Raw genomic sequence first — 27347 nt, 5'->3', positions numbered from 1 at the left:
CACAACTTCACTAGCTATTAGGGAAATACAAATCAAAATTATAATGAGATACCACTTCACACATGTTAGAATGACTATTATCAACAAGACAGTGAATAGCAAGTGTTGGAGGGGTTGTGGAGAAAAGGGATCCTTATTCACTGCTGGTGGGAATGTAAACTGGTACAATTACTATGGAAAACAGTATGGTGATTCTTAAAAAAAAAAAGACTAGAGTTATGATATGACCCAGAAATCTTTCTTCTAGGTATCTACTCAAAACACTCAAAAACATTTATTCACAAAGATACATGCACCCCTATATGTATTGCAGCACTGTTCATGGTGGCCAAGACATGGAGACAACCAAACCTTCAATAGAGGATTGGAAAAGGAAGATGTGGTGCATATACTATGAAATCCTGCTCAGCTATAAGAAAAAGATGAAATACTACCATTTGTGACAACATGAATGGACCTTGAGAATATTATGCTAAGTGAAATAAGTCAGTCAGTAGAAGCTAAGAACCATATGATTTCACTCATATGTGGGATATAAAATTGAAACTCATAGACACTGATAACAGTATGATGGTTACCAGAGGGGTGTTGGGGGGTTGGTGTGAGTAACGGGGGACATATATATGGTAATGAAAGATGGTTTGATGTTGGGTAGTGGACATATAATGCAATACACAATTCATGCATCATAGAAATCTACACTTGAAACCTATATAATCTTATTAATCAATGTTGCCCAAATAAATTTAATTTAAAAAAGGGAATAAAAGCCATTCAAAATCTAGTATGTGATGTAAAGCAGAATATCCCTAATCCATTGAAAGGATAACCATTTCAATCCGCTTTTTAATCTCTACGACAATTATTCAATATCTAAGAGTTAAGAATGGCCAGAATGAATAACATAGACATGTCTGAACTAACCTAAGAGTTTTATAAAGTGAGAAATACTGATTTTTAACATTTTAATTGCTACTAAAATAGTGCAACTATTTCCTTCACTCAACTCTTCCAGCGAACAGTAATACCTGTAAAGTGTGAGATCTTTAGATTTGGAATGAATACTGCAATATGCCCTGTCTGACTTTAAGTAATTCCAGTATCCAAGTCTCAAGTTCTCCCTTAATTTGGTACCTTGAGTTCTCACCCAGGGTTAGTTAAACTGTAGAGTTGCACAAAAAGGCAGGTTATCCATATCTACCAGAAGGGTAAGACTTCACTCTCCTGTTTGCCTTTTCTCCCTGGGGAAGTCCGAGGGCATTTTTTCTCTTAGCCCTGCGTTTCCTTCCCAGAGAAACCCTTTCCTACAATCTTTGGACTTGTGCCTCTTCCTTTTCAGAACTCAGAATTAACCACAGAACTAGAGGAATGAATCAGAACCCTTTAAGCAGAATATTTACATGCCCAATATTCCACCCTAACTCCTCAATTCCAAGGAGCTGATGTTTTAAAAGGTTTGCCCTTGGTCTTTTTTCTTAAAGACCAATGAAGTAGAATGTCTTTTTGTGAATACCTGGGAAACTCCTTCAAAAAAGTTATTACCTTTTAAATTTCCCTAGATAAATACATGAAGAATTAAACACAGCTGTATCCCCTCCCCTATCTCCAAGGCCCTACTACAATGATAATAAGGATTAAAGACCCAGTAAAAGAAGAAGAGATCAAGGATGACACTACAATTTTAGAAGAAAAAATTTAGATGGAGGAGAGGTAACTAACCTTAGCAAAAATAAGAAACAGAATTCTAGAGCTTATGTTGAATTACCAAACAGGATCCGCTAATTCACACTGTGGAATTCCTGAAGGTACCTAGGCTAAGTGAAAAGCAGAAAACAGGGCAGTTCCAGGGCAGTTTGCTCACTGAACTCTGGGCTTGTTTGCTACTCTCACTCAGTCTTCTCCCTGAATCCAGGCAACGCCCCACCCCCACCCCCACTCTGGCAGGACATAGAAATGAATGGTCCTAATACTGAAATTTGGAGATACCCCACCCTGTCTTGTCCTGAGGAGGACCAAGCTGCTGGTCAGTACACCTGAATGAAGCTCACCAGTCAACAGCTTCTTCCATAACATGGAAAGGTATTAAGTCCTTTAAATGCATCCTACTGCTTCATGCTGGAATATGCAGACAAAAATCATTTAGTCTCTGTAGAAACCTCCAATGTTCAGATGGCAAAACAACCAGAAAAGTAGAAACTTGGGGAAACAAAGACTGTTCCATTTTAAGACGATGTTTAATCATGAAATAAAAACATGATGCTGTACAAAAGAATGATCAACAGATGAAGCAACAGGGAAAAAAGGAACTTATAAGTTATCCTATGCATAAATAGTTTTCATAAGCATTTTAAAAATTATTGGTGCACTGGGAAATTTAGTAATGCATAATTAGAAAATTAAGCAAATGTTAAAATCAAGCAATTATTAATTCATTAGAAAAGGAAACATAAAATCATAGTACACTACTTGTCTCAGCAGTGAATAATATTTACATACTCATAATAAAATAAATGAGGGGCAAATTTAATGAAAAATTGTGATTACCCATGAGGGGAAGAGGGAAGTATGTGAGGGTGTATGTGGAAAATAAAGTTAAAAAATTCATATATTAGATTAGGAATTAAAATGTAATATATAAAATTGATAGACCAACAAATAGCAGTACAAGCATATTGTTTTTAAACATGTAGTCACATATCAGAATGAATTACCAAAGAAGCTGAAAGTGATTTCCTCAAAGGAGGAGAATGTGGGCTGGTGGCAGGTGCAATGTAACACTCTTATTATTAAATATCAGCCTTATTATGCTACTTGACTCTTTAAATATGTTCATATATTACTTTGTCAGAATAAAAATAATGGAAAATATATTTATCTGGTGATACTTTACAGAAAGATGCAAGTTCAATGTTTGGTTCTGTTTATCCCTCTTATATTTCAGTGTAAAACAAATGTGCATTTCAATAAACTCAATATTCTGTTCAATGATCCCAAGATTTGAAAATGTGGTTGTGTGGTAGTTGTTCCTAACATTTTTTTTCACAAGAATTGGAATTCTTTCTGAAATTCACCTGCTGAGAACCAGCATGTTATATGTTTTCTGTAAAAGATCTCAGAAGTCTTATCTACCTCATCTCATGAAATTATGGTTGTTTACTTTGAGATACTATGAAAATTCTGTTTTCTTTCAGTATTTAGGAGCATCTTTACGACATATTTAAATTCTGCATCCCTACTGGAGGCTAAAGTAATTTCAACCTAAATTTTTAATGGCTGAATGTTGTGGGCAATGATATTCCCTGCCCATCTCCTCCAAAAAATTACTTTCCCCAAATTTCCTATTTTAAAGCAAGGAAGTCCAAATCTTTATACTCTGCAACGTAACTTACAAGACATAGTAACACACTTGGAAAGATTTATATTAGGGAAACAAAAAATAATTAATACAAGCAGAAAATATGAAGACCCTTTATCATTTGGGTTTGTTCCCATGACCATACAAAATAAGGAGCACAAAACATGCCTTCTCCTTGTCATTTGGAGGCAGGCAAGCCAGGTTTTTCCTGAGCTGAGTCTCCTTAGATTTTTACATGAGAAACCATCAGTAGAAACTACTCCTCAATTTAAAGCTCCATAGACAGTTCCACTGTAAGGATTTGAAAGATAACTCTAATATAATTCAGCTTTTCTAACCCACACTCCAGAAGAATACAATCTTTTTTCTTCTTTTACTCCCTCATCTGCATGTATTGTAATTCCCAGAAGATTAATGCCTTTTCTTTCCTTTGGAAGATTTGTCTAAGATACTTTGAAGCCAAGTCTTTGTGACCTTTTGATTTAGTCTTCACACTAAAAATTGAATGGAAATACTATGTTCTTTTATTTATGGGCTTTTAAAAAATTTAAATCGAAGAGTATTTCACAAGCATTAAAAAAAGGAAAGGGATTGGAAGTACAGGCAAAGTGACATAAGTAAAACTGGCCACATTAGCAAAGAGCCATGTAGTATGATGTAAAATGGGGAAAATATCTCCCTGTAGAATGTTTTTGTGCTTATTTTGATCATTTAGATAGATATCTTTTCTACCAAATACATTATTAGAAAAAATGAAGCTACCTCTAGGTTAAAAACATTATTTTAAAAAGAAAACTCGTATTGTTACATAGTTTTTAATCAGATTTCATTTATTCTTTGCTTTCAGCTTTAGAACAGGAGTTGCAATTAATTAATTAAACAAGAATTACAACAATGGGGAAAGTTAATGGTGATTTTTAAGAGCAATCTGGTTAAAGCCTTAGTTCTCTGACTTTGAAAAGCCAGATCCCTTCATAATGAACAATGCCAGGCACTGGTTGCTAGGTGTTAGGACTCTTTATTTCAATAATCAAAGATTTCCTGTATTTTTTTCCAGTTAAAGTGACAGAAACAGTGAGGAATGCCAGGAAAACTGATAATGAAAAGTACTAAATTTTTCACAAAATTTAAAGCTGAACAAGGCACAGGGTCTGGCTCAAAGGCAAAAGAAATACTAATTTTCTTGTATGCGATGAATTTAAATCCTTTTCTTAAAGGAGCAAATAATGGTGAGATGCTCTATTACAGGTTCTTCTGAATTTTAAAAAATGAGCTTGTTGACTTCCAACTCCATTAGGTGACTATTACAAGGAAATCTTATCTAGGTTGGTGACCTTGATGTCATTTCTGATGAGACAATGAGACCCGTATGAAGAATATTTTGAAAGAAAGTAGACCTGGAAATGGACTAAAAAGTTTGAAGGGTGAAGTTTTCTTGACTTGGCCCATTCAGAATTTTTAAAAGGCTATAAATGGATCTAAAAAGATTCACTCAAATGGTTAATGTTTATTGAATAACTACTCTGTGCCAAGTAGCATTTAGGCACCAGAAGTACAATAAAGATCAAACCCAGAAAGAGTACAATAAAGATCAAACCCAGAAAGAGTACCTTAAGGAGCTTATAGACTGCTGAGGTAGATTGCTATGAAAATCAAATGCATCACTACATTCAATATGTAGATATATAGATATCCAGAAGAAATAGGATTACAGGACTCCATGGCAGCATTATGGATTAAAGAAGTTAGAATAGGTCTCTTGAAGAGGTAGTACATGAACCGGTGTCTAAAGAATGAGTAGGATTTAACTAGACAAATTATTGGGTAGAGGGAAGTATAGGTAGGAAAAGTTATTTAGACAAAGAGAACACTAAGCATGATGATCCAGAGGTGTCAAAGAACACGGAGCACTTCAAAGAACTGGGAGTAGGTGGCTGAAATATCTTGATGGCTAGGAAGGGCACTGGGAGAAATCATGCTCCAGAGATAGATATAAACTAAAACTTGAATGATTTTTAAGATTATGCCAAGGATTTTGGTCTCCCCATTTATTGTTGATTTTGATTAATTCATGGATTGCCTTTAATTCTTATACTAAATCTCATTATCCCATACATATACCTTAGACAACTATTCTAATGTACTTAATAAAAATTCATCCATTAGACTAATATTTATTGAGCACCTTCTAATTTGTGCCACAAACTACTCTAGGAATTTAGAAAATAGCTGTGAACCAAATAGATTTAAATCTTTTATGGAATTTACATTTTTATGAGGAAGACAGAGATGTAATGACACAAATAAGTAAAATGTAAGTTGATTAGAGCCCTGACTGATGTGGCTCAGTGTGTTGGGTGTTGTTCCATAAACTGGAAGGTCCTGGTTTGATTCCAAATGGTCAGGGCATTTGCCTAGGTTGTGGGCCAGGTTCCCAGTTGGGGGCATGCAAGAGGCAACCAATCACACCTCAGTGTTTCCCTCTCTTTCTCTCTTGCTTTCTCTTACTCTAAAAATAAATAAATAAAGTATTTAAAAAAATAAGTTGATTAGATGTTAAGTTGTAAGAAGAAAAATGAAGCAGGAAGTGGGAACAAGTAGTACAAGAAAAACACATTTGGGCTTGAATATAGTCTTGCTGATATTAGTTATTTTGTATAAATACATTTAAATTCATGTAAGTGGCATTGTGCTGTAGCTCTATATAGTTTCTTTTTAAACTTACTGCATTTATCCTACTTTTTAAAAAATCTATTTTTTTAAAGTAGAGTTGATATACAGCCTTATGTTAGTTTCAAGTACACAACAAAGTAATTCTACATTTACATACCTTACAAAATAATCACCACAATAGGTATAGTAACCATCTGTCACAGTATATACTTATTACAATGTTATTGACTCTATTCTCTATGCTGTACATTACAGCCTCATGAATTATTTTACAACTGAAAGTTTACACTTCTTGATCTCCTTTTTTGCCCATACCCCACCTATCTCCCTTCTGGCAACCATCAGATTCTTCTGTATATCTATGAGTTTATTTCTTTTATTTAGAAATATGATTTAAAGATCCATTCAGGCTATTAAGAGTACGTCTAATGTGTTGCTTCTAGCTGTTATATAATATTCCATGTGTTTCCCATCACAATTCATGTACATATACTCCCAATAAGGAAAAACCAAATTGCTTACAATTTCTTATTCTCAAGACAAAAGCTATGCCATGGATCCACAAATTTTTATATGTGTGTATGGGACTTGGTTATGGGGGTGGGTGACAGTGGGTAAGAAGTGGATGTGGCCTTGCATTTTGAAAAAATAACTCTGAATGTGAGTGAAAATTGGAGTGGAGAGTCCAAAGTATATGGAAGCAAGCTATTTAGAAGATATATTCCAGCAATCCAGGAAGAAATAATGCATCTCAGACTAGCTTGATGGCCATTGCAAAAATGAGGAGAAATGGAAGGAACGAAATAATGTTCAGAAGTGCTGATAGAATGGATGTGGACGTGAGGGAGAAAGATGTCAAAAATGACTCAGCATTCTAATTAGGCATATGGGTGGATAAAAAGTTATTCACTGAGATAGGGAACATTGGAACATGATCCTTTAAAAAGAAAGATTACATGGACCTAATACTGGTTAACATGCAAAATTACACAGTGAAATATTCTTTAATCTAACCATTCTATGCAGCAAAGATTATAATTCTATAATTACTATGATGACTGTAAGGGTACACAGAGCACAAAGCATACTGTTTGAGCACAAAGTTTGTTTGGAGATAAATTGAATTTCACCAGCAGACTCTGTAGGAGAGCAGAGGAAAATCCGAGCACAGAGGTATGTTGGTGGGGATGAATGCAATATTTCAGGACAACTTCAGGGAATTTGTGTTTGCTAGGGAGAAATTAGTGAGCAGAGAGTAATGAGGCTGTGAGGAATGAGAAAGGCCATAACATTTTATGGTACAAGAAGAATTTATTGCAGAAGTTGAGGGAAGCTGTTTTTAGCAGAGAAGTATCATGATTTAATTTGGACATTAGATTATTCCAGCACCAAGAGAGAAAAGCCAGGAAGTAGACTTTTGGTGTTCTCTGAGATGGTGAAAATATGAACAATGGCAGGGTCATTGGGAATAGGCCAAAGGGGGCACATCCTTGGAAGGACCTGATGATTTATTGAATGTTGTGGGGAATCAAGGATGACTCATAGGTTTATGATCTGGGCAACCATGTTAGTAGCTATGATATTTACTTATATTGGGACTACAGGAAGGACAGAAGTTTTGTGGAGATAGTGTGCTCAATTTAGGAGAATTTTAGTTTATGTCTTTTTAATAATACAAATAAAGGCTATATATAGGTTTAAACCCATGAACTAGGTCTGAGATGTGGATACAGGTTTAACAGTAGGCCAGTTGATTGGTGCACCAGTAAATTAAGAAGAAAAAGAACTAAGACTAGGCAACTTTGTGAGCAGTAAGTATGAGAAAAAGTGAATGAGAAAGAGGAGTCAAAGAGAAAGAGAGGAGAGGAGAACCAAGAATGGGAGTGGAGACAGAAAGAGAGAGACCGCAAGCAATTTGCATGTATGTGTGTACATATTTTCTCTATTTCCCCTTAAATGTTTTTCCTCATGTGTTAGTTTTGAAATGTTTTCTAAAGTGTAATTTGTGCAAATATCTTCTATAATGCTACCCTGGTTTACCTATGGTTTCCTTTTTACATTTAAATTCAATTTATTTTTGCATTTGACAGCCTACTTTTGACAAACCATACAGGTTTATAGTGTTTAGACTTTATGGAACCAATAAAGTTTTAAAATAGAGTTAAAATGACTGTTCTATAAAAACTCCCCGTGTCTTGAAGTTTCCATGCTCATGTATTCTGCTTAACATACCTCTCCCATAATTTCCTTTACAATTTTGCTTTCTTTGCTTCTGTTTTTCATATACGTTGGCTATTTCTTACATAAAAAAAGATTTCACTGTTTCTAATTTTCAATTTTTACTCCTTTTGTTTATTTTGTTCATTAGATTCCACACATAAACAAAACAAAAACAGACTCATAGATACAGAAAAAAGACTGACAGCTGTAAGAAGGGAGGAGGGTTGGGAGGCTGGGTGGAAAAAAGTGATGAGATTAAGCAGAAAAACCCCCAAAATTCATAAATGCACACAAGAGTATGGTAATTACCAGAAGAAAAGGGGGATGGGGGAGATAGAAGAAGGTAAAGGAGGATAGGTAATGGTGATGGAAGGAAACCTGACTTTGAGTGATTAATACATACTACAATATAGAGATGGTGTATTATAGACCTGTGCACCTGAAACCTGTATAAATTAATTAACCACTGTCACCACAATAAATGCAATAAAAGTTTAAAAAAATTTTCTTCCTTCTCCATCTTTTAAAAACATTTTATTTTTTTATTTTACAGAGATGGGGAATGAGGGGGAAAAGAGGATGAGAAACATAAGTGTGAGAGAGAAATATTGGTTGGTTGCCTTCCATATGCACCCAAGGGACTGAACTTGCAACCCTGGATTTCTGCAACACTGACCAGGAATCAAACCAGCAACTTTTTGACTTTGGAATTTGACCAGCCAACTGAGCGACACTAGCCAGGGCCCTACTCCATTTTTTATACATAAATGTACAACAAATTTTCCAAGGTCTGGTAAGCCCCTGGACACTAGTGAAACAATATTAACAATACTAACCCATATGTCATTGCTTTCTGAACAAACCTCCTCCAAGAATCTTTGTCCTTTGTCTAGTACCTCTGCCTATAATACTGGTGGTAGCAGGACATTACTGTTTTTCTGTCCAGCAATTTAACCCTTTCTCTATGTTTGAGAAATCCACCATTGTGTCAACATTTTGAGAAAAAGGATCTTACCTCCCAATGCAGAGATGTAAAAAAAAAAAAAATCACCTTGAACCTTGGCAGCCAGGGTGTAGTCAGAGTTAATCTCAGTCAGCTATATTCAGTGAGGACTCTGAATCTGGACTGACCGACCTAAGACGCACAGAAAGCTGAGAGTGTTTTCTAGTGTCCTGTGGCAGTTCTCTGTGATATGGCTGTTTCCAGGGCTGGCAGTGTTAGCTGTCAGAAGTCAATGAGCTTTCAGTCAACATGGAGGTGTAGGTAGACATGCCTTGCCTCATTGCACAATGCTAAGAAGGAACACAACTAAATTAAAAATGAAAAAAACCCAGAACTACCAGAAAAATCACCCAGAAAAACAGCCAGAACTGCAAAGAAGTCTGATAACCAAGGATTTAAAGAAGCTATATTCATCCAGATGGGTAGATGGAGTTTAGAGGACTTGGTGCAGTGGTGGCAAGCCTAGTGCAGACAGGTGGAAAGATGGCAAGGTGGCAGCTGGCAGAATGGGCAGCTCTACCTTCACATGTGGTAGATAAAAATCAGGGAGACACTATGTGTGCAAGCAAGCCAGGCCCCAGGGCAGACTACAGCCTAGGATGTCAGTGTCAGGGGAAAGAAAGCCTCATAACTTTGGCTGTAAACCCAGTGGAGATTGGGGCAGCATAAGAAACTATCAGATTCTCAGGAGAGCCCAGAACACATGCAAACCCACCCACCCTGGGAACCACAACTAGGACAGTAGTTGAAGAGACACCGGTCGCACATGGGGGAATGGGTAAAGTGACTGGAAATGGGGTGAGGGCCAGGCAAGCCCCTAGAAGTCAACCAGCAGCAGCATTGTCCTCTCTTTGACCCCTCCCCACACATGCAACCATGGCTGCCCCGCCCTGGAGAATACCCAAGGTTCCACCCCATACTACTTAAGAGGTGTGCTAAAACATAATCAAAGTGGCTCTGCCTAGTACACAGATACAGGGATGCTGCCAAAATCAGGAGACAAAGAAATATAGCCTAAATGAAGGAACAGAACAGAACCCCAGAAAAAGAACTAGGTGATGTGGAGATAGCCAACCTATCAGATGCAGAGTTCAAAACACTGGTGGTCAGAATGCTCAAAGATTTCATTGAATATGGCAAAAGCATAAGGGAAAAAAATAGAGGCCCTACTAAGGGAAATAAAAAAAAACACCCCACAGGAAACCAACAATGACGGGAAGGAAGCTGGAATTCAAATCAATGATTTGGAAACTAAGGAAGAAATAAACACTCAGAGAGAACCAAATGAAGAAACAAAAATTCAAAAAAATGAGGAGTGTTAAGAAGACTCTGGGATATCTCCAAAAGGGCCAACATTCAAATCATAGAGATTCCAGAAGGAGGAGAGAAAGAGCAAGAAATTGAAAACTTGTTTGAAAAAAATCATGAAAGAAAACTTTCAGAGTCTGGTGAAGGAAATAGACATACAAGTCCAGAAAGCTCAGAGAATCCCAAACAAGTTGGATCCAAAGAGGGCTACACCAAGACACATCATAATTAAAATCCCAAAGATTAAAGATAAAGAGAGAATCTTAAAAGCAACAAGAGAAATATAGAGAGTTACCTACAAAGGAGTTCCCACAAGCCTAGTGGTTGATTTCTCAAAAGGAAACATAACATGCAGGGGCTAGCAGGAAATATTCAAAATCATGAAAGGCAAGGACCTACATCCAAGATTACTCTATCCAGCACAGCTGTCATTTAGAATGGAAGAGCAGATAAAGTGTTTCCCATACAAGGTAAATTTAAAGGAGTTCATCACCATCAGCCGCTATTATATGAAATGTTAAAGGGACTTAATTAGGAAAAAGAAGATCAGAACTATGAATATTAAAATGATAACAGACTCACAACTATCAACAACTGAATCTAGAAAACAAAAACAAACTAAGCAAACTAAGCAAAAAAGGAGAATCATAGGTATGGAGATCATTTGGAGGTTTAACAGCTGGGAGGGGGGAGAGGGAATGGGGAAAATGGGGCCAAAGGTATAGGGATTTAGAAGCATAATGGGGTAGGTAGAGAATAGGCAGGGGGATGTTAAGACAGTATAGGCAATGAAGAAGCCAAACAACTTAATGCACAACCCACAGACATGAGCTGAGAGGGAGGGATCACAGGAGGGAAAGGGTAACCAGGCAGAGGGGGGTAAAGGGGGAAAATTTGGGACAACTGTAATAGCCTAATCAATAAAATATACTTAAAAAAGTCAGACTCTACAGAGTTCTTCCTTTGCATTAAACTTCCTTTGTATGAAAACTGCATCTGATATTCCATCGCATTAATAGATATATCCTTGATGATTAGTTTCATTTAGCATTTCTCATATGCCATTTGACAATTTGTATGCTTTCCTTTTATAATTTTTATTGTATTTTCCCATTACTATTTATTCCTGTTATCCACCTCCACCTCCCACCCCATACCACACATACCACATTATTTTCTTTAAAGAAATGTCTATTTATGTCCATAGCCCATTTTGAAATTGTACTTAGTTTTTTCCTTTTGAGTTCTTTATATATTTTGAAGATTAACCTTTTTTCTTTCAACAGCTATTTATTGATTATAAAAATGCCAACTACTGTAGATTCTAGGACTATAAATATAAATAAGCTCTCCTTAAATCAAAGAGTCCAGTTGTAAAGATTTATAAACAAATGCTTAAATAGAATTTGTAAAATAAATAAAAATTTGATCTTTCTTTCCTTCACTCATTTCCTGTCCTTCAGAAATACTTATTGCTCACTATATTTAAAAAATTATTCCTTTTTACCTTTTACCTACTTTTCCTACATCTCACCCCTACAACCATCAGTCTGTTTTCTGTATCTATGCGTTTGCGTTTGTTATTGTTTGTTTTATTTTATTTTAGACTTCACATATAAGAGAAAGTAAATGGTATTTGTCTTTCTCTGTCTGACTTATTTCTCTTAGCATAATTTCCTTGAGGGCCATCCATACTGTCACAAATGGCAAGATTTCATCTTTTATTTATGGCTTAATGATATTTGATTGTACATTGTATACCACAATTTCTTTATGTATTCATCCATCGATAGGCACGTAAGTTGTTTCCATATCTTGGCTGTTGTAAATAATGCTGCAATGAACATGGGGTGCAAGTATTTTTTTAAATTAATGTTTTCTTTTGTTAAATATTCTGTTTTATTTTATTTTATTTTTATTTTTAGATAGAGGGGAAGGGAAGGAGAAATAGAGGGCAAGAAACATAGACTCAAGAAAGAAACATCAATTGGTTTCCTTTTGTACACATCACAGGGGACTGAACCTGCAACCCAGGAAGGTGCTCTGACCAGGAGTCAAACCAGCAACCTTTTGGTTCATGGGATGATGCCCAACCAAGCCCCACTGGCTGGGGCTAGTGTTTTCATTTTCTTTGGATAAAAACCCAGAAATGGAATTGCTGAATTATATGTTCTTTTTTTTTTTTTTTGGAATAACAGTTTTCCTTTTTTTTTTTTTAATTTATTTACTTTTCATTGAGGATCTTCTGTATAGTTTTTCATAGTGGCTGCACCAATTTACATTCTTACCAACAGCACATAGGAGTCCCTTTTACCACATTGTAGCCAACCCTTGTTAATTGTTGTTTTTCTTTCCCTGTACCTGTTGGTTATCTGTATTTTTTGAAAGATATTTATTCAGATCTTTTATCCATTTTTAAATTAGATTCTTTGTGTTTTTGCTATTGTATTGTATAAGTTCATTATATATTTTAGATATTAGCACCTTATCGGATATATGATTTGCATTTATTAAATTGCCAATTTACTCTGTTGGTGGTTTTCTTGGCTGTACAGAAGCTTTTTAGTTTGATGTAGTCTCTCTTATTTTGTTTATGTTGCCCATGCTTTCTTTTGGTGTCATATCCATGAAATTGTTTCCAAGATCATTGTTATAAAGATTTCTCCTATATTTTCTTCTGATAGTTTTATAGTAATAGGTCTTATCTTTAATTACTTAATCCATTTTAAGTTGAATTTTGTGTCTTGTATAAGATATTGGTCCCATTTCATTCTCTTGAATGTGGCTACCCAGTTTTCCCAGCACCATTTTTTGACAAAACTATCTTTTTGCCATTGTATATTCTTGGCACCCTTCTTGAACATCAGTTACCTGTATATGTATAGGTTTATTTCTAGTCTTTCTGTTCACTTGCTTTGGTCTGTAGGTCTGCCTTTTAGCCAGTACCTTATTCTTTGTAATGTGTTTTGAAATCAGGAAGTGTGATGCCTCTAGCTTGGTTCTTTGTCAGGATTGGTTTGGCTATTTGTGGTCTTTCTGATTCCATATGAGTTATAAAATTTTTTTTTAATTTTTGTAACAATGCTATTGGAATTTTGATAGGGATTTCATTGAATCTGTAGATCTTTGCATAGTATGAATGTTTTAGTAATATTAAATCTTCCAATTCATGGTGGACATGTAATATCTTTTCATTTTTTCATATTTTCTTTAAATAATTTCCTCAATGTTTTGCAGTTTTCAATATACAAATCTTTCACTTCTTTAGTTCAGCTTTATCCCTAAATATTTTATTCTTTGTGGTGATATTGTAAATGGAATTATTTTCCTAATTTTCTTTTCAGGTAGTTTGTTGTTAGTGTATAAAAAACTGATTTTTTGATGTAGATTTTATATCTGCAACTTTACTGAATTAAATTATTAGTTCTCATAGTGTTTTATGTAGAATTCAGAATTTTCTACAGATCAAAACATGTTGTCTCCAAACAGGAACAGTTTTACTTCTCCCTTTCCAATTTGGATTCTGTGCCTTTTGATTTCTTAACCTCAACAGATATCAGTTTACTGGGTTTCCCAAACAACAAGGGAAAGAAATTAAGACTGTCTCCCAGCTTGAGGTTAAGGAGTCACTACTTGTCATCTCTCCACTTTGGCAGGGGTAAAATCATAGCAAAACTTTACTTAAATCAATCCTTTTCATGAATGCTTTCTCCCCATTTCACAAACTTCGCTTTCATGCCACTTCCCTGCCATTTACTAGACTTGGGATTCAGTTACTTTGGGATCCAGAAGAGAAGACTTGGAGCCAGTCATCCAATTATGAAAAGATAATAAGGACACAATTATGCTTTACATTGACTAAATACTTTCCCAAAATGAAAATCTTCTTCCAAGTGTAGACTTTGTGTCAAAAAGGTTCGAAAGCAATTTCAGTTTTGCCATGAACTATCTGAGTGACTTCATGTAAATTACTAAATATCTTTGACCTTTAGATTCCTCCTCTGTAAAAAAGTATTAAAATAATACTTTCATTAAATAAAACTGTGAAGTTATAGTTTATGAAAACTATCAAGTCTAGTGTATTAGTTAGTAATTTCCAGAAGAAACAGAACCAATAGGATTTATAGACCTAAGAACCAGGAGCACCAGGAGCACGAGAAGATCACTGTCCCAGCTCAAAGTCAGGCAGCGATCAAATTCAGCCTTCCTCCACCTTTTGTTCTATTCTTACCCTCAATAGATTGGGTGAAGCTCACCCACATTGGGGAGGGCCATCTGCTTTTCTTTATTCAATGCATACTCACCAATTCAATGCATATTTCTTCTACAAACATGCTCTGGCCGTCCCATGGCCCAGTAAATTTTGTACATATAATTAACCATAATATTTAGTATTGTTTTATCTGTTTTGATGTTGTAGTTATTTCAGTCCAAATATTTATCTATTCATGTATCCCAATAGAATAACCCTGCTAAGAAAGAGCTTGTAGCCCATAGTTGGCAACCCCAGCCACTGATTACCAATGCAATCAGTCTATTATTCTATTAGGCCTATTAGAAAGCAATCTTTGTATCAAGCCACAATCTTTGTCTCTTTGTCTAATTCTTGTCCTAGTTTTACTTCTTAAGATCACTCAGAAGAATTCTCATTCCTCTCTCATGTGCAACTCATCAGCTATTTAAATAAAACACTTGTATTCTCCTAGAGCCCCCTCAGTAAATGTCCAACACCAAGTTCATAACAAATCCAAGACTAGCATTTGGACTTGCAATTCCTATGCTTCAGGTGAATACTTGGACAAAAAAATTTGGCTTCCTCTAAGTCACAATGGTTCCCCAACAATGCCTTGGTTCCTTGGGGCACTGAAACCCTTACTAGCCACCCAATATATTTTAATATGTTTATAGAACTTATTTTGTGCTGCAAATGAGGATACTTTCAGTGCCAGTGGTGTTAGTAAGAAAATGTGATGGATGTGGTGGTACAGTTTAGTTGACATCAAAGAAATTAGAATTTTTTAGAATGCACAGGAACAGCCTGGGATGCAAACAACTCCATCAGACAATTACCCAGCTTGGAATTGTAGTAGTAGCGGTACTACTACAATCCAAGCTGGGTAATGGTAGTACTGTAGTTCTACTTAATTTCTTCAAGCACTTTGCCAACAATTCTTGTATTTGAAAGTGGATAGCTAGTACAGACAGTTGGAAATGACTGTCTTAAAGACTTGAATTCACCCTGCCTTAGCAAGGCCTGTCACAGTCCATTCTCTCTGGCAGCCTGACTGTCGCCTCCTTTCAGCAGCTTCCCTTTATAACCCAAACTTCAGCTTCTCAACCTGCTGCCTCAATATTTTCATGCTCACACTGAGTGTATTTTGTTACTTTAGGTAAGATCTTGATAAATATTTCATTATTCTGAGGCAGTTGTGATATACTTTCAATCACTCTTGGGAATGCATCTCTACTCTTCTATATGATTTCTACTCTCATTATTGATTCTGAAAAGTAGATGGCATGCAGATACATTTTGTACTTTAATAGTAAAGTTATGCAAATTTAAAACATAAAAAGCAGAAAACACCTTTTGAGTAACTGGAAACCCATATTGAAAGAATATAAACAACTTTATTAAACCATATTTCTAAGTCCAAATATTTAATAAGGAGTTTTGGAGTTGACCAAAAAGCAAGTGTGGCCTCCAATTGTAAATAATGGAATTAAATAAAATGATAATTGTAAGGATACCCAAGAAAAAAAATAACAAGCAACAGAAATAGAGGGGATATGATTAGCTGAGATGAGACTGAATATCAACAGTGGATGGTTTAGAAATAAAGTAAAATTTTGAATTACAGAATAAAATAAAAAAATATAAATGAAAATAAAGTACTTTTCTTTTTGTGAGCTCAATATCTTCATATACTCAGAAACAAATGTTCATTCCCCCCAACAGCTTCTTAATTATTACTAAGGAGATCTGTTTAGATGAAAGAATGAATATATGAAGATTAAAAGAATAACAATATAATAGTAAAATACTATATTTTCTAAACTACAGGGATATGATGTAATTTATTAAACTCTGAAAAGAAAATGAGATAAAATATCAATTGAAATAATTAATTCCATTCAGACAAATATTAAGTATGTAGGACTCATTTGCTGAGAGGGCAGATTCCAATATACTATTGGCTTATTGAGTAACATGGAAAATCAGGGTAAATTACAGGTTTTGAGCATGTATCATGCCAAACCACACAATGTTTGTTTGAACAAAACTCTAGGGGCATGCCCATTTCTATGACAGTTTTGCTTCTTGCACAGGACAGAGAAGTCATTTTAGTTAAATTTCTGCTCTGGGAACATACAGGTAAATAACGTACTTAAATGTAAGAGATAGAACCAAAAAATAAGACTAAATGAAGTATAAAATGCAGCATATCTCAAGAGGTGAAGGTTATTAGGATATGAACTACAACTAAAACAAGAATAAAGAAAGCAAACAATGTCAGTGAGCTCTTGGTAGCAAAAAACACTTGAAAGATACGAAAAAAGGGAATATAAATAGCCCTGACCAGGTGTCAAACTGGTGACATTAGGCTTTGTGGGAAGACATCCAACCAGTCAAGGATGTTTAAAACTTTTTGCTTACTGATTGTTTATGTTGTACTAAGTATTTGGGTTGCCTTTAGCATTCAAATTTAAAATATAAGCTTTTCAAATTTATCATTTTAGTCATTATCTACTGAGTTAAAGGAATCAAACTTTCATATATTATAAGAAAATTTAAAGAAATGGGGAAAAAAGAAAGAAGGGTGAGGAGAGTAGAAATCTTATTAGCAGTATATAATTAATACTTAAGTATGATTATATTTCCATTTAATTTTCATTAGTTCTCCTAAGAATACAAGAATAATAAACAAACTCATGTTTCCTTATAGCATATTGAAAATCAGCCAGAAAATGTTAGTGAAATACCCAATAAATTCCAAACACTACATGTCCACAGTAATTATAATGCCTTGATAATTCTTTCGTGAGGGAACATGCAAACTAGTTCCTTTGTTTTAAAATACCTTCCTAAATTTGAATATTTTGCAATATACCTCAGGCTTATCTCTCTGCTAGGTTTGGCCTCATTACTTCTGTTTTCCAGCTCTCCACTGACTTTCTGTACAGAGATAGAAAAATCAATAGTCTTTGTGGTTATAGGAAAAGGTAATTATCATTAGTCCAAGAAGCATTTAGGTGGCACAATCAGTAAAAGTTGGGTGGGGAGGGAGGTTAGTTGAATATATTGTTTTGTAGACCAAATCTACTAGGTTTTGTGTTTGAGTAAGCTGACAAGCCATGAATTACTAAAGTAAAAACCACATTATGAGAAATGGCCATAGCAAGATAGCACTATTTTCTGGAGAAAGTGTTATAGTTTGTGTGGTACTGAAAGATAAACAAGTATGGGAACTCAGAACAGTGACTCATAAGGTTGATTAAAAGAATTAACACTTGAACATATCTTTAAAAAGCAAGGAAAAAAGGAGAAATAATGCCAGAAAATTATGATATGTTTCATTTAGAAAAAGATTCTGAGGTCAAATTGATGCTGCATCTTTAAACCATTGACGTACAACATTTTGAATTAGGAAGTGGATGTATCCCAGGGTCCCAGGGCAGGCCAATCTTCTATGTAGGGATTAAGGTTTTGAGACAGGAACTTCCACTTTCATTCCTTCAGTCTATTCATATTTATTGAGTGCTTTCTAGTCACCAGTGACGATTCTAAGCTCAAGAATTAGCAGTGATCCAAACAAATTATCTGACCTCTTGTAGTTTACATTTGGGTGGATATAGACAGTAAGTGAATAAACAAATGGACATAGAATATATTTTCAGTTATAATAAGTAAAATAAAGAAAAATAAATCAGAGGAGGGGGATGAAAAATGTCAGCAAGTACAATGTTGGGTAAGGTTGTCAAGTAAGAGTTTCCTGAAGACTCAGAGATAAGTATCTCAAAATGAGGCAACCAAAGTCGTTATTTGAAAGACAAATAGTCCAGGAAAATGAAATAACAAATTCAAGATCCTAGGTGGACAGGGATGTGCTTGTTCTGATTTAGGGGGATCAGAAAGGAAGGCAGCATAGCTAATGCAAATAAGCTGAAGACAGTCTAAGTCAAACTTTCCATTTTGTTACAACAAATAAGATATTAATTTGTGTTTTTACTTGTTCCTAAAAATCCACATTTGTAGAGTCTTCAACAATGAAGTTTCATGAAAATAGTTTGATGCAGACAATATAAGTTGACCACTTGCTCCTAATTCTATCTGGTTGTTACATACGTATACAGCCTAGAGCAGCTCTAAGAGAGCTGCCTATTATTTCAAGAGGGACTTACTGCTTCAGCATATTAAAGTTTAATTTCGTGTTGTGAATGATTTTCCATAATTGCCAGAATTTCCAAGCCTTTAGCAAGGAATAGTTCTCCTATGTTGAAAAGCTTCTAAATATGTTGCTTTTAAACACAAGGAACGGGGGTATTTTAAGAAACGTTACTTCATAATTTTAGTAGAAGCACTAGTTAATCTGTCTACTTTGCAGAGATTCAGATATTGTTATTGTGCATAGTCTGAATGAAAGTTGCAGTTTATACAAATAATTCATAAAACAAGGTACACTTGCAACTTTATTGGAAATAGGAAATCTATGTCCTGAAACAAAGAAATTATTTAACAATAAAAATTAGGTACTGTTGTTTGTATTTTTTATTTATATTCTCTCTGAGAAAAATAAGAGATCCATGGTCAGTCAGATACTATTCAGACATAGTATCTGACTCTGTCCCTCAGATTGGGAGTACAGAAGATGTAAGAAAAAATGTCATAGTTTTATTTTTGACACTTGAAGTTTAAATAAAAAATGACTTTTATAAAATAGGATGTTAGGTTATATTTTTCAAATCATTGAGGTCTGAAACAAGTCTCTGAAAAAACTAACAGGAAGGGGCACCGCTGAGAATAACTGGGGTAAATAAAAGATCTATGAGGAAGATCTGTATGTCTAAGACTAATGGCATGAGCCATTGATCATCACTATGTTGATGATACTTCAGAGAAATATGGCCTCTTAATAGAACACAGTTGTAATAAATTTCATCAAGGTCTCTTGTGTGTCACCTATTTAATGAGTAATTTTACTGTATATGAAAGTCATGGAACTGTGAGATCTCATAAATATATCTCAATATATATTCACCACTGTATAATACACACAAAAATCATGAAATATTAATTATCAATATTGTTATTTATTTTTTGTCCACTCAGAAAAACAACTCAGAGGGCCTGAAAATATTCACCTAATCAACAAAGAAAAATAGGTTTTGCTTGTTGAAACAGTGGGAAGAAATAAAGTAAAATTTTTGAAATCATTTTACTTAGCAATAAATAAGGGACATAATTTTTTTTAGGTGAAGTCTTAATTTGTTTCAGATAAATATTTAAAGAATGTGCACAAGAGTAAGAAAATCATTGTAATTAAGACATATGCTTGAGGGAAATTAATTAAACCTTGGATATCACAATGTTGAAACCCTGGGCTTTACTTAATTTTATTATGGTTTGTGAGAAAGTCATAGAAGTGAGTCCTGTGCCCATGAATATTGATTTTATTTTAATAATATGCTCCAAAAAAGTTGTTCCTATTGTTTTCAGCTACAACTGAACAAAAACATAAACAACTGATAGTAAACTGGTTAATGTTGTACTTTAGGGAATAGCGAATAGTGAAAATGTAATTTTCATTTTTCTTGACTTTAGTCTTTAACTTGTAATTTATATGATAATATTAAATTAGTTAATTGGTTGAGTCATTCCTTCTAGTCTCCTTCATGAGAAAAAAGTTACTTAAAAATAGGTATTTGCATTTCATATTTTGAAAGTGGCTGGCTTTGCAAAAGTCCTAAGCCAAGAGAACTTTGTCACATTTTAATGTACAATAACACTTCCAGTCTTAGTGCCTTACATAAAAACAAAACAGCATGCAAAAAAATATATACTCTCTGTCAATGGTTCTGAACACAAATTGAATCACTTATCAAAAAAAAGGCATTGTAAGATCTCAAAGGTGTGTAAAACTTAGCTAAATGTTTTCCTCTACTGGTAAAATAAAAGTTTAGTGAGCGTTATGTGTAAATGTTTAGTGTTCTTAAAATGAACATCCAAATGCATGGCTTACAATTGTCCACAATACGAATATTGCCAAAAGAAAGAAAAAGAAACAAGTATCAAAGGAAAAAAATGTTTGGATCTGGATATGAAATAAAAGCTGGACCCTTTTTAACTGCAAACTCCAATAATCTACTGTTATTATGGAAGTTATTACTTACATAGTAAAAATTTTCTCTTGTGATTGGGTATAAGGGAAAGGGAAAAAAGAAGATTCTATTTCATTTTGGCTTCCTGCAATGGCAACAACCTTACATCAATGTAAGCATTGATCCTTCCTTCAGGAAATATTATTTACACTTTAGTGGGTAGAAACTTGGACTGATAGAAGAATGGTTTTTCGCAAGAGTATTTATAGTACCAATAATTATTTTTCTATGTATTGAATATCTCTTTACCATTCAACATTATCTCGATTGGGAATAGATTCAAAATTTCAGTAATAAATGTATCAAGGTCATATTACAAAAAGCTGATGTTAAATTTAGTTATAAAAATAAAATAAATTCATATAAAATTTGTTGTATCTCTTCTCTCATCTTAAGAGTATTTTGCTTGTTTTCCTAGAAAACTATTTGCACTTAATACTTAAATTTTATAGAGATTTATGTGTTACATCAGGAAGAAAAGCACTCTTTTATGAACAGATGTGAGGAAACTTGAATTTCAGAGTGCTTGTAATAAAATTGTTTAAGACTCTAGGTATGCTGTTTGCAGCAGGCTTGCATATGAAAATTATATATATCAGAGTCCATGATTAGGAGAAACTGAAGCAATTAAGATGAAGGTGAGGACCATATTTTCCCTATCTTCTGTCAGATGCCCAAATGACTTGCTAGTCTAAATTTGGTTCTGTAAAAGTTGGGCCAATGTTACAACCAAGTTATATCCATTTAAAGGAAACATTTCAATTTAGGATCAGTAACTGCTTCAACACATAGAAAAACTGCTTTGTTTTCAATTTAAAAGCATAATAGCAAAATACAGTAGCAGATGTTCCAACAGTAGTACTTCTCAGAAACATAACTGATCTTAGTATATAAATTAAATGAAACGAGAGTCCAGGCACAACTCAGAGGACATAGGATTAGTTAATGACAACATACAGAACACAGACAGAGTCGGACAAGTGGTGTGAGTGGTTAGGAAACCATGAGTTAGCATTCCAGATAAATGGGAGAGATAGGTCTGGCAAGACTCACTGATTTACAGCCCTAGGTAATTAAGCACTTTGGACAGTTCCCAAAGACACTGCTTCCTTCCAGGTACTTAGAGAACCAGACAACCAGACCTATTCATTTAATGCTACCTCTTGGTGTCTCACTTACACCTGCATGTAACCTTAATACCAAAGGAATTATCTGCATTCATCCAAAGAACTCTGTGACTGTGTTCATATGAAGACTACACCTTCAGCCCTGACATGAAGGTTTGTAATGTTCATGTTACCTGAAGTTATGACAGGCTCGCTGCTGGGCCTTGTTCAATTAACTTAATTTTAAACTTGAGTGACTATGAAAAGGTAAAAAAAGATCAGCTGAGTTACAGAAGAGTCTCTTTACCAACACTTTATGGTCCCTCAGAGCCAAAACCTCTTGGTCATTTGCATTGAAGGCCATTCAGCAGCTGTTTTAGAGAAAACTGAAATGAGGTTTTCAGCCTGGGTTGGGTTGGTGACGCAGGAATAAAGCTTTAAGAATCTGCTGAAGTTCTGCCTAGGGCCATTTGGCCTAACTGTAGATGGTAACTCAAGCACATTAAGGCCTTCCTTGCAGCCTCTGGTAAGTCACAGAATTGCTCCTCTGGAGCAAGGACTTTGAGCCAATTCCTAAGAGGGAAAACTGCAATTTAGGGCAGTTTACCCGATTTCCAATCAAAGGACAGATTCTGTTTTAGCTTCATTTATTCAGCAGGATTAAATTAGAATCATTCACAATGACACAAAAATGTATACACATAAGAAATGCTTAAAAGAATACATTCTTCTTCAAAACTACTTTTCAGATAAGTGTTTCCTATTCTGAAACTGGGTAGTGTGGCAGAGGGGAAGCACAGACACACCACAAGAAGAGCAGCTTAACCAGACATTTTGTGCAGGTCTTCCTTGATCTTTGCTAATGAAAAATAAATGGGTGCCCAGTCTCTAAAAGAAATGCTCCAAGTTTGGAAGTCTTATAACCAAGAAGTGGCAGGGGATATCTTTCTACCTCCAGTTGCATTAACAGTTTTCCTGTTTTGGTTTGTGGGTTGGAATCAATCTTAAGGGCCCCACATTGTTAACAAGCATGTAACTTTAATGCTTAGTGTAACTCAATACCTTCTTAATTTCTTTAGTAGATTCACAGATATTAGAGATTAGTTTTCTAGTCTTGCTCAGGGCTCTAAACAGTACTGAGAAAGCATTAGAATGTTTTAGCTGGAGGAGAGAAGGAAGCAATGGTCCTAACACCGTAGGAGGAAGGACACATATACCAAGAACAACTGGGACTTTATTAAAGAAATCTCATAAGAGATTGACATCCTGAAGGTGTGACAAATATAAAAGTTCTTAGGTATTTGTCTAGTTGAGGAGCACATGATTGTTAATCTTTGAAAGCACCAAAGCAGAAAAGACATTCCCTAGGTTTCCTTAATGAATAATACATGAAGTGTTAGCCCTGAATCTAGAGCTCAGGATCCAACCTGAAGGAATATCAGTGGATTTTATTAGGATGTCAATTCTACTGGTTTCTCAGCTGTAATTGTAGGAAAATGTGAGATTTGAGAATGTGCCATAGGTGTCCTTGCAAATAGTTATGTGACCTGAGAAAAGAGCACTTTATTTCTCTAAACATACCACCAAAGTCATATATTTAAATCTGCATTATTATTCTATGATCAGTTCTATGTAGGCTGGGGGTGATTAACAAGTTGGTACCAAACTGATCAAACTTAATCAAACAATGCTGAAAAGAAGTCTGAAGAAAATTTACAACAACCCACTCTGGCTCATGAAACTTGGTTACATTTGTGTGGTTTCAGAATGTTTCCCTAAAAATCCAACTGGAAACTAAAATTTAAGCCAGATTATTCTTGAAAATATATTGACATTAAATTTCATGACATCTGGTTTATCATGAGAATACTGGAAATTTAACATGAACATTTAAGGGTTTTGTTTTGTTTTGTTTTGTTTTACCTTCTATACAGTTAATACAATTTTTATTCTTAAAATCAGAGAAAAAGTCATATTGTTAATCATCCTATTATTGGAATGTTCCTGTTAAGACATGGGCTCTTTGCTACATAAATGTTATTTTAAATAAGGTAATTAAATACAATACATTATTATGGTAAACCTGCAAACTAATGAATGCCACTAAATAATGTCACAAAGCCCATAGATGAGTATACTACAAAACTTATTGTTTACTTACTGACTGCTTTTATACCATTATTTTTCATTCATAATTTAAGGCAGCTTATGTGATTCACATATCCTCTTTATTTAAAATATTTTCAATCAGCCCTGGCTGGCATGGCTCAGTGGATTGAGCACTAGCTTGCAAACCAAAGGGCTGCTGGTTTGATTCCCAATCATGGCACATGCCTGGGTTGTGGGCCAAAGCACCCAGCAGGGGGCACTCAATAGGCACCCACACATTCATGTTTCCCTCTCTCCCTTCATTCCCCTTTCTAAAAATAAATAAAATCTTAAAAAAACCAAAATATTTTCAATTAGTCGCCATTACTATTCATTTTCAACAATCTGAAGAAGAAACAAGACCCATGTGTAAAACCATTTTCTTTTCCTGTGTATTTTTGCCTATGTCTTATAAATTTGGACATAAACAACTAAATGTCTCAGCCATAACTTAGGCATATATCTCAGCCTAAACTGCTTAAGGAGTGTCAAGTAAAAGAAGAGATTTTAATACCTCTAACAGCTAAAAAAAATTGAGCTCTTAAATAATTATAGTCTACCGATCATCTGCAGATAAATGAAGGCATAAGTGGAGAGCTGAACATTAATGAACCCAGCTTATTTGCTGATGGTAGACCTCAGATATTTTATGGGCTAAGCAGCCATGTATAAGTCATGAGTTTTGTTTATAATATCACTCACTATTAATTGCAGTTCAGTAAACTAGACTCATTTTTGGACTTAATAATACATATAAATATAATTTACACTTACAAAAACAATGAAGATGGAATAAAAGTATTATTTTATACTTTTTTGTTTTTTTATTTTAAAATCTCATTCATACACAGACATAATTTCATTACACATAAACTACATGTATATAGATGTTACTTAAATAAATGAGATCTTATCAACATGTTATTTATTTCTATTTTTCAATGCTATCATTTCTCTTTCTCATCTAAGACTACTGAGGCTCAGAGATATTTACTGGGTTACATAATATTTATAGTGGGTAAGTAATAAGGCAGATTGTGGTTCATGTTACAGTGCTCTTTCCATGGAAGCCTACTTCCCACATTCAAGGTTTTAATTTCATCTCTTGTTCACGTTTGACTCGGTTACACAAGGAGCCTTGTGTTTCTGCTAGAAGGGGTGTCCAACCCTTCGGCGTCTCTGGGCCATGCTGGAAGTAGAGTTGTCTTGTGCTATGCGTTAAATACATTGTAACACATAATCGCAAAAAAATTTCATAATGTTTTAAGTAAATTTGCGATTTTGTGTTGGGCTGCATTCACAGCCATCCTGGACTGCAGGTTGGACGCCCCTGTAAGATCTTTGGCATTCATCCATCGATCCTATTTTCCTATCCCATAATCTTCCATGGGAGGCAATGAAAACAAGTGAAGTGAAATAACAGGAGATATAACAATGGGGCTTCAACTCAAGCCCTGTGCTCTTTTAGTTGCTGCCTGGAGATGAAGGCAATTTATCTGCAAGATCACAGCTTAGCCTCGTTAAGATTTTACAAGACACTTCAGAGGGTATGTACATACACATTGCTCTTGGCATCATTAGAGTGGTATTAATTCAGATGTATTTTAACCTTTCTTTAGGAAATATGTTTCTAAAATGACCTTATTAAAGCTTTCAAACCAAAAACAGTAGCATATTGGTAACACCATGTCTTAATGAATTTCAGAGGAGAAAATATGGTGTGACAAGGAATAGATAATGCAGTAGAGCTGTGCTTACCTTCATAAGTCCCACTTTCCAGGAGAGCGCCACTTTTCTCCAATTCCATAAAATCTTCAACTGTGATGAAGATATAGTCCACTCCGGGGACCTCACCCTCCTTATGTGGCCTTGTGGTGCCTGAATAAGGAAAATTAAAAATGAAAGAAAGGCTCTACATGGTTTATTGTTGGACTTTAGAAATATCATAATACTTCTGAATATCCAATAACAGTTGTTTGTACATCCTGCTAGTTAGCGTTTTGCATTTGTCCTTCTGTTTCTTTGGAAACATAAAAGAGCAGGGGTAAGTGTTGAAGTAAATATACAAAGCATTTTTCTTCTTCACACTTATAAGGAATCATTGCTTTGGAATGCGGCTGCACAGATTTTTTTTTTAGTGAAAAATGCAGACCATTGTGGCTTTTTTGAAGAGGTGGTTTGAATACTGGGCCAGGAGCTTGCTAGCTCAGGAATTTACATATCTTATTTCCATGAATGGACCTCTATTGTTCTGTAGACTGCTTTGCTATGACATAAAATACAATGGAAAATTAAAATGTTAGCAAAATGTAATTTATTTGTATATTTTCATGATCTGATCTTCTGGGGCTGAGATCATTGGTTTTCATTTGTTAATTTTGTACCAAATAACTTACATTTGATTGAAAGGATCATAAAATCATTATTACTTAAAATTAAATAATAGTTGGAATTGAGTAATAATTATCATTGAGTTAGTATAATGTTCATAATAGAATTTCCTTCTTCCCTCCCTCCCTCCTTCCCTCCCTCCCTCCCTCCCTCCCTTCCTTCTTTCTTGCCTTTAATTCTGACTGAATTGGGGGGTGACAGCATGGGCCCACCACTCCTGCTTCCTGTATCACCTATAAGGTAAATGGAGCATATGTGACCTGTAGGACAGCTTGTGGCTCATTACATGTTTGCTGAAAACACAGCTTCCAGAATTGCTGTCCTGTTCATTAGGCAGAAACTAAAATACAGACATATGAAAAGCTGTGGATTTGTTTCCTGGTACATTCCTTCCTTAAACATTCCCTAAGTCTCTTCTTTTCTTTTTCTATGCCCACTACATAAGACCTTTTGCATGGTCATATTGGAATTTACATAGTACATACTTAAGAATATCATGCAGAAGGCAGATATATAGGCAGTGATACTACATTTGCAGACTTTTACATATTTAAAATCTCCTCTATATTCTCTATATACTAAACAAAAAATATTTCAAACCCTTAACTTCTATTTTCACTCCCTGAAATCTTAATCAACTAAGCCATGGCAACAGCCAGTAAGTTCTCTTTTTGGTCTATTAGGATCAAATCTTTACTGCAAATGAGAGGCATAAACTAACATCAGAATATACAATGAGCTTGAGATAATTGATTCTTGGTAAAAA

The 27347-nt window shown here is 34.8% G+C and overlaps 1 protein-coding gene across 1 annotated transcript in view; it reads right to left on the bottom strand.

Annotated features, from left to right (window-relative positions):
- Positions 1 to 27347, bottom strand: part of MAGI2 (membrane associated guanylate kinase, WW and PDZ domain containing 2) — a 1404484-nt gene that overhangs the window by 576869 nt on the left and 800268 nt on the right. The window contains exon 3 of the mRNA XM_054563833.1: positions 25949 to 26068. Within this exon, the coding sequence (XP_054419808.1) occupies positions 25949 to 26068 (120 nt within the window). The remainder of the gene's footprint in view (positions 1 to 25948; positions 26069 to 27347) is intronic.

The sequence above is a fragment of the Pteronotus mesoamericanus genome, unplaced genomic scaffold (genome assembly GCF_021234165.1).
Source record: "Pteronotus mesoamericanus isolate MK-2021 breed Mesoamerican mustached bat unplaced genomic scaffold, CSHL_Meso_final scaffold_85, whole genome shotgun sequence".
Classification (NCBI taxonomy): Eukaryota; Metazoa; Chordata; class Mammalia; order Chiroptera; family Mormoopidae; genus Pteronotus; species Pteronotus mesoamericanus.
This window is presented reverse-complemented; position numbering and strand designations above follow the sequence as displayed.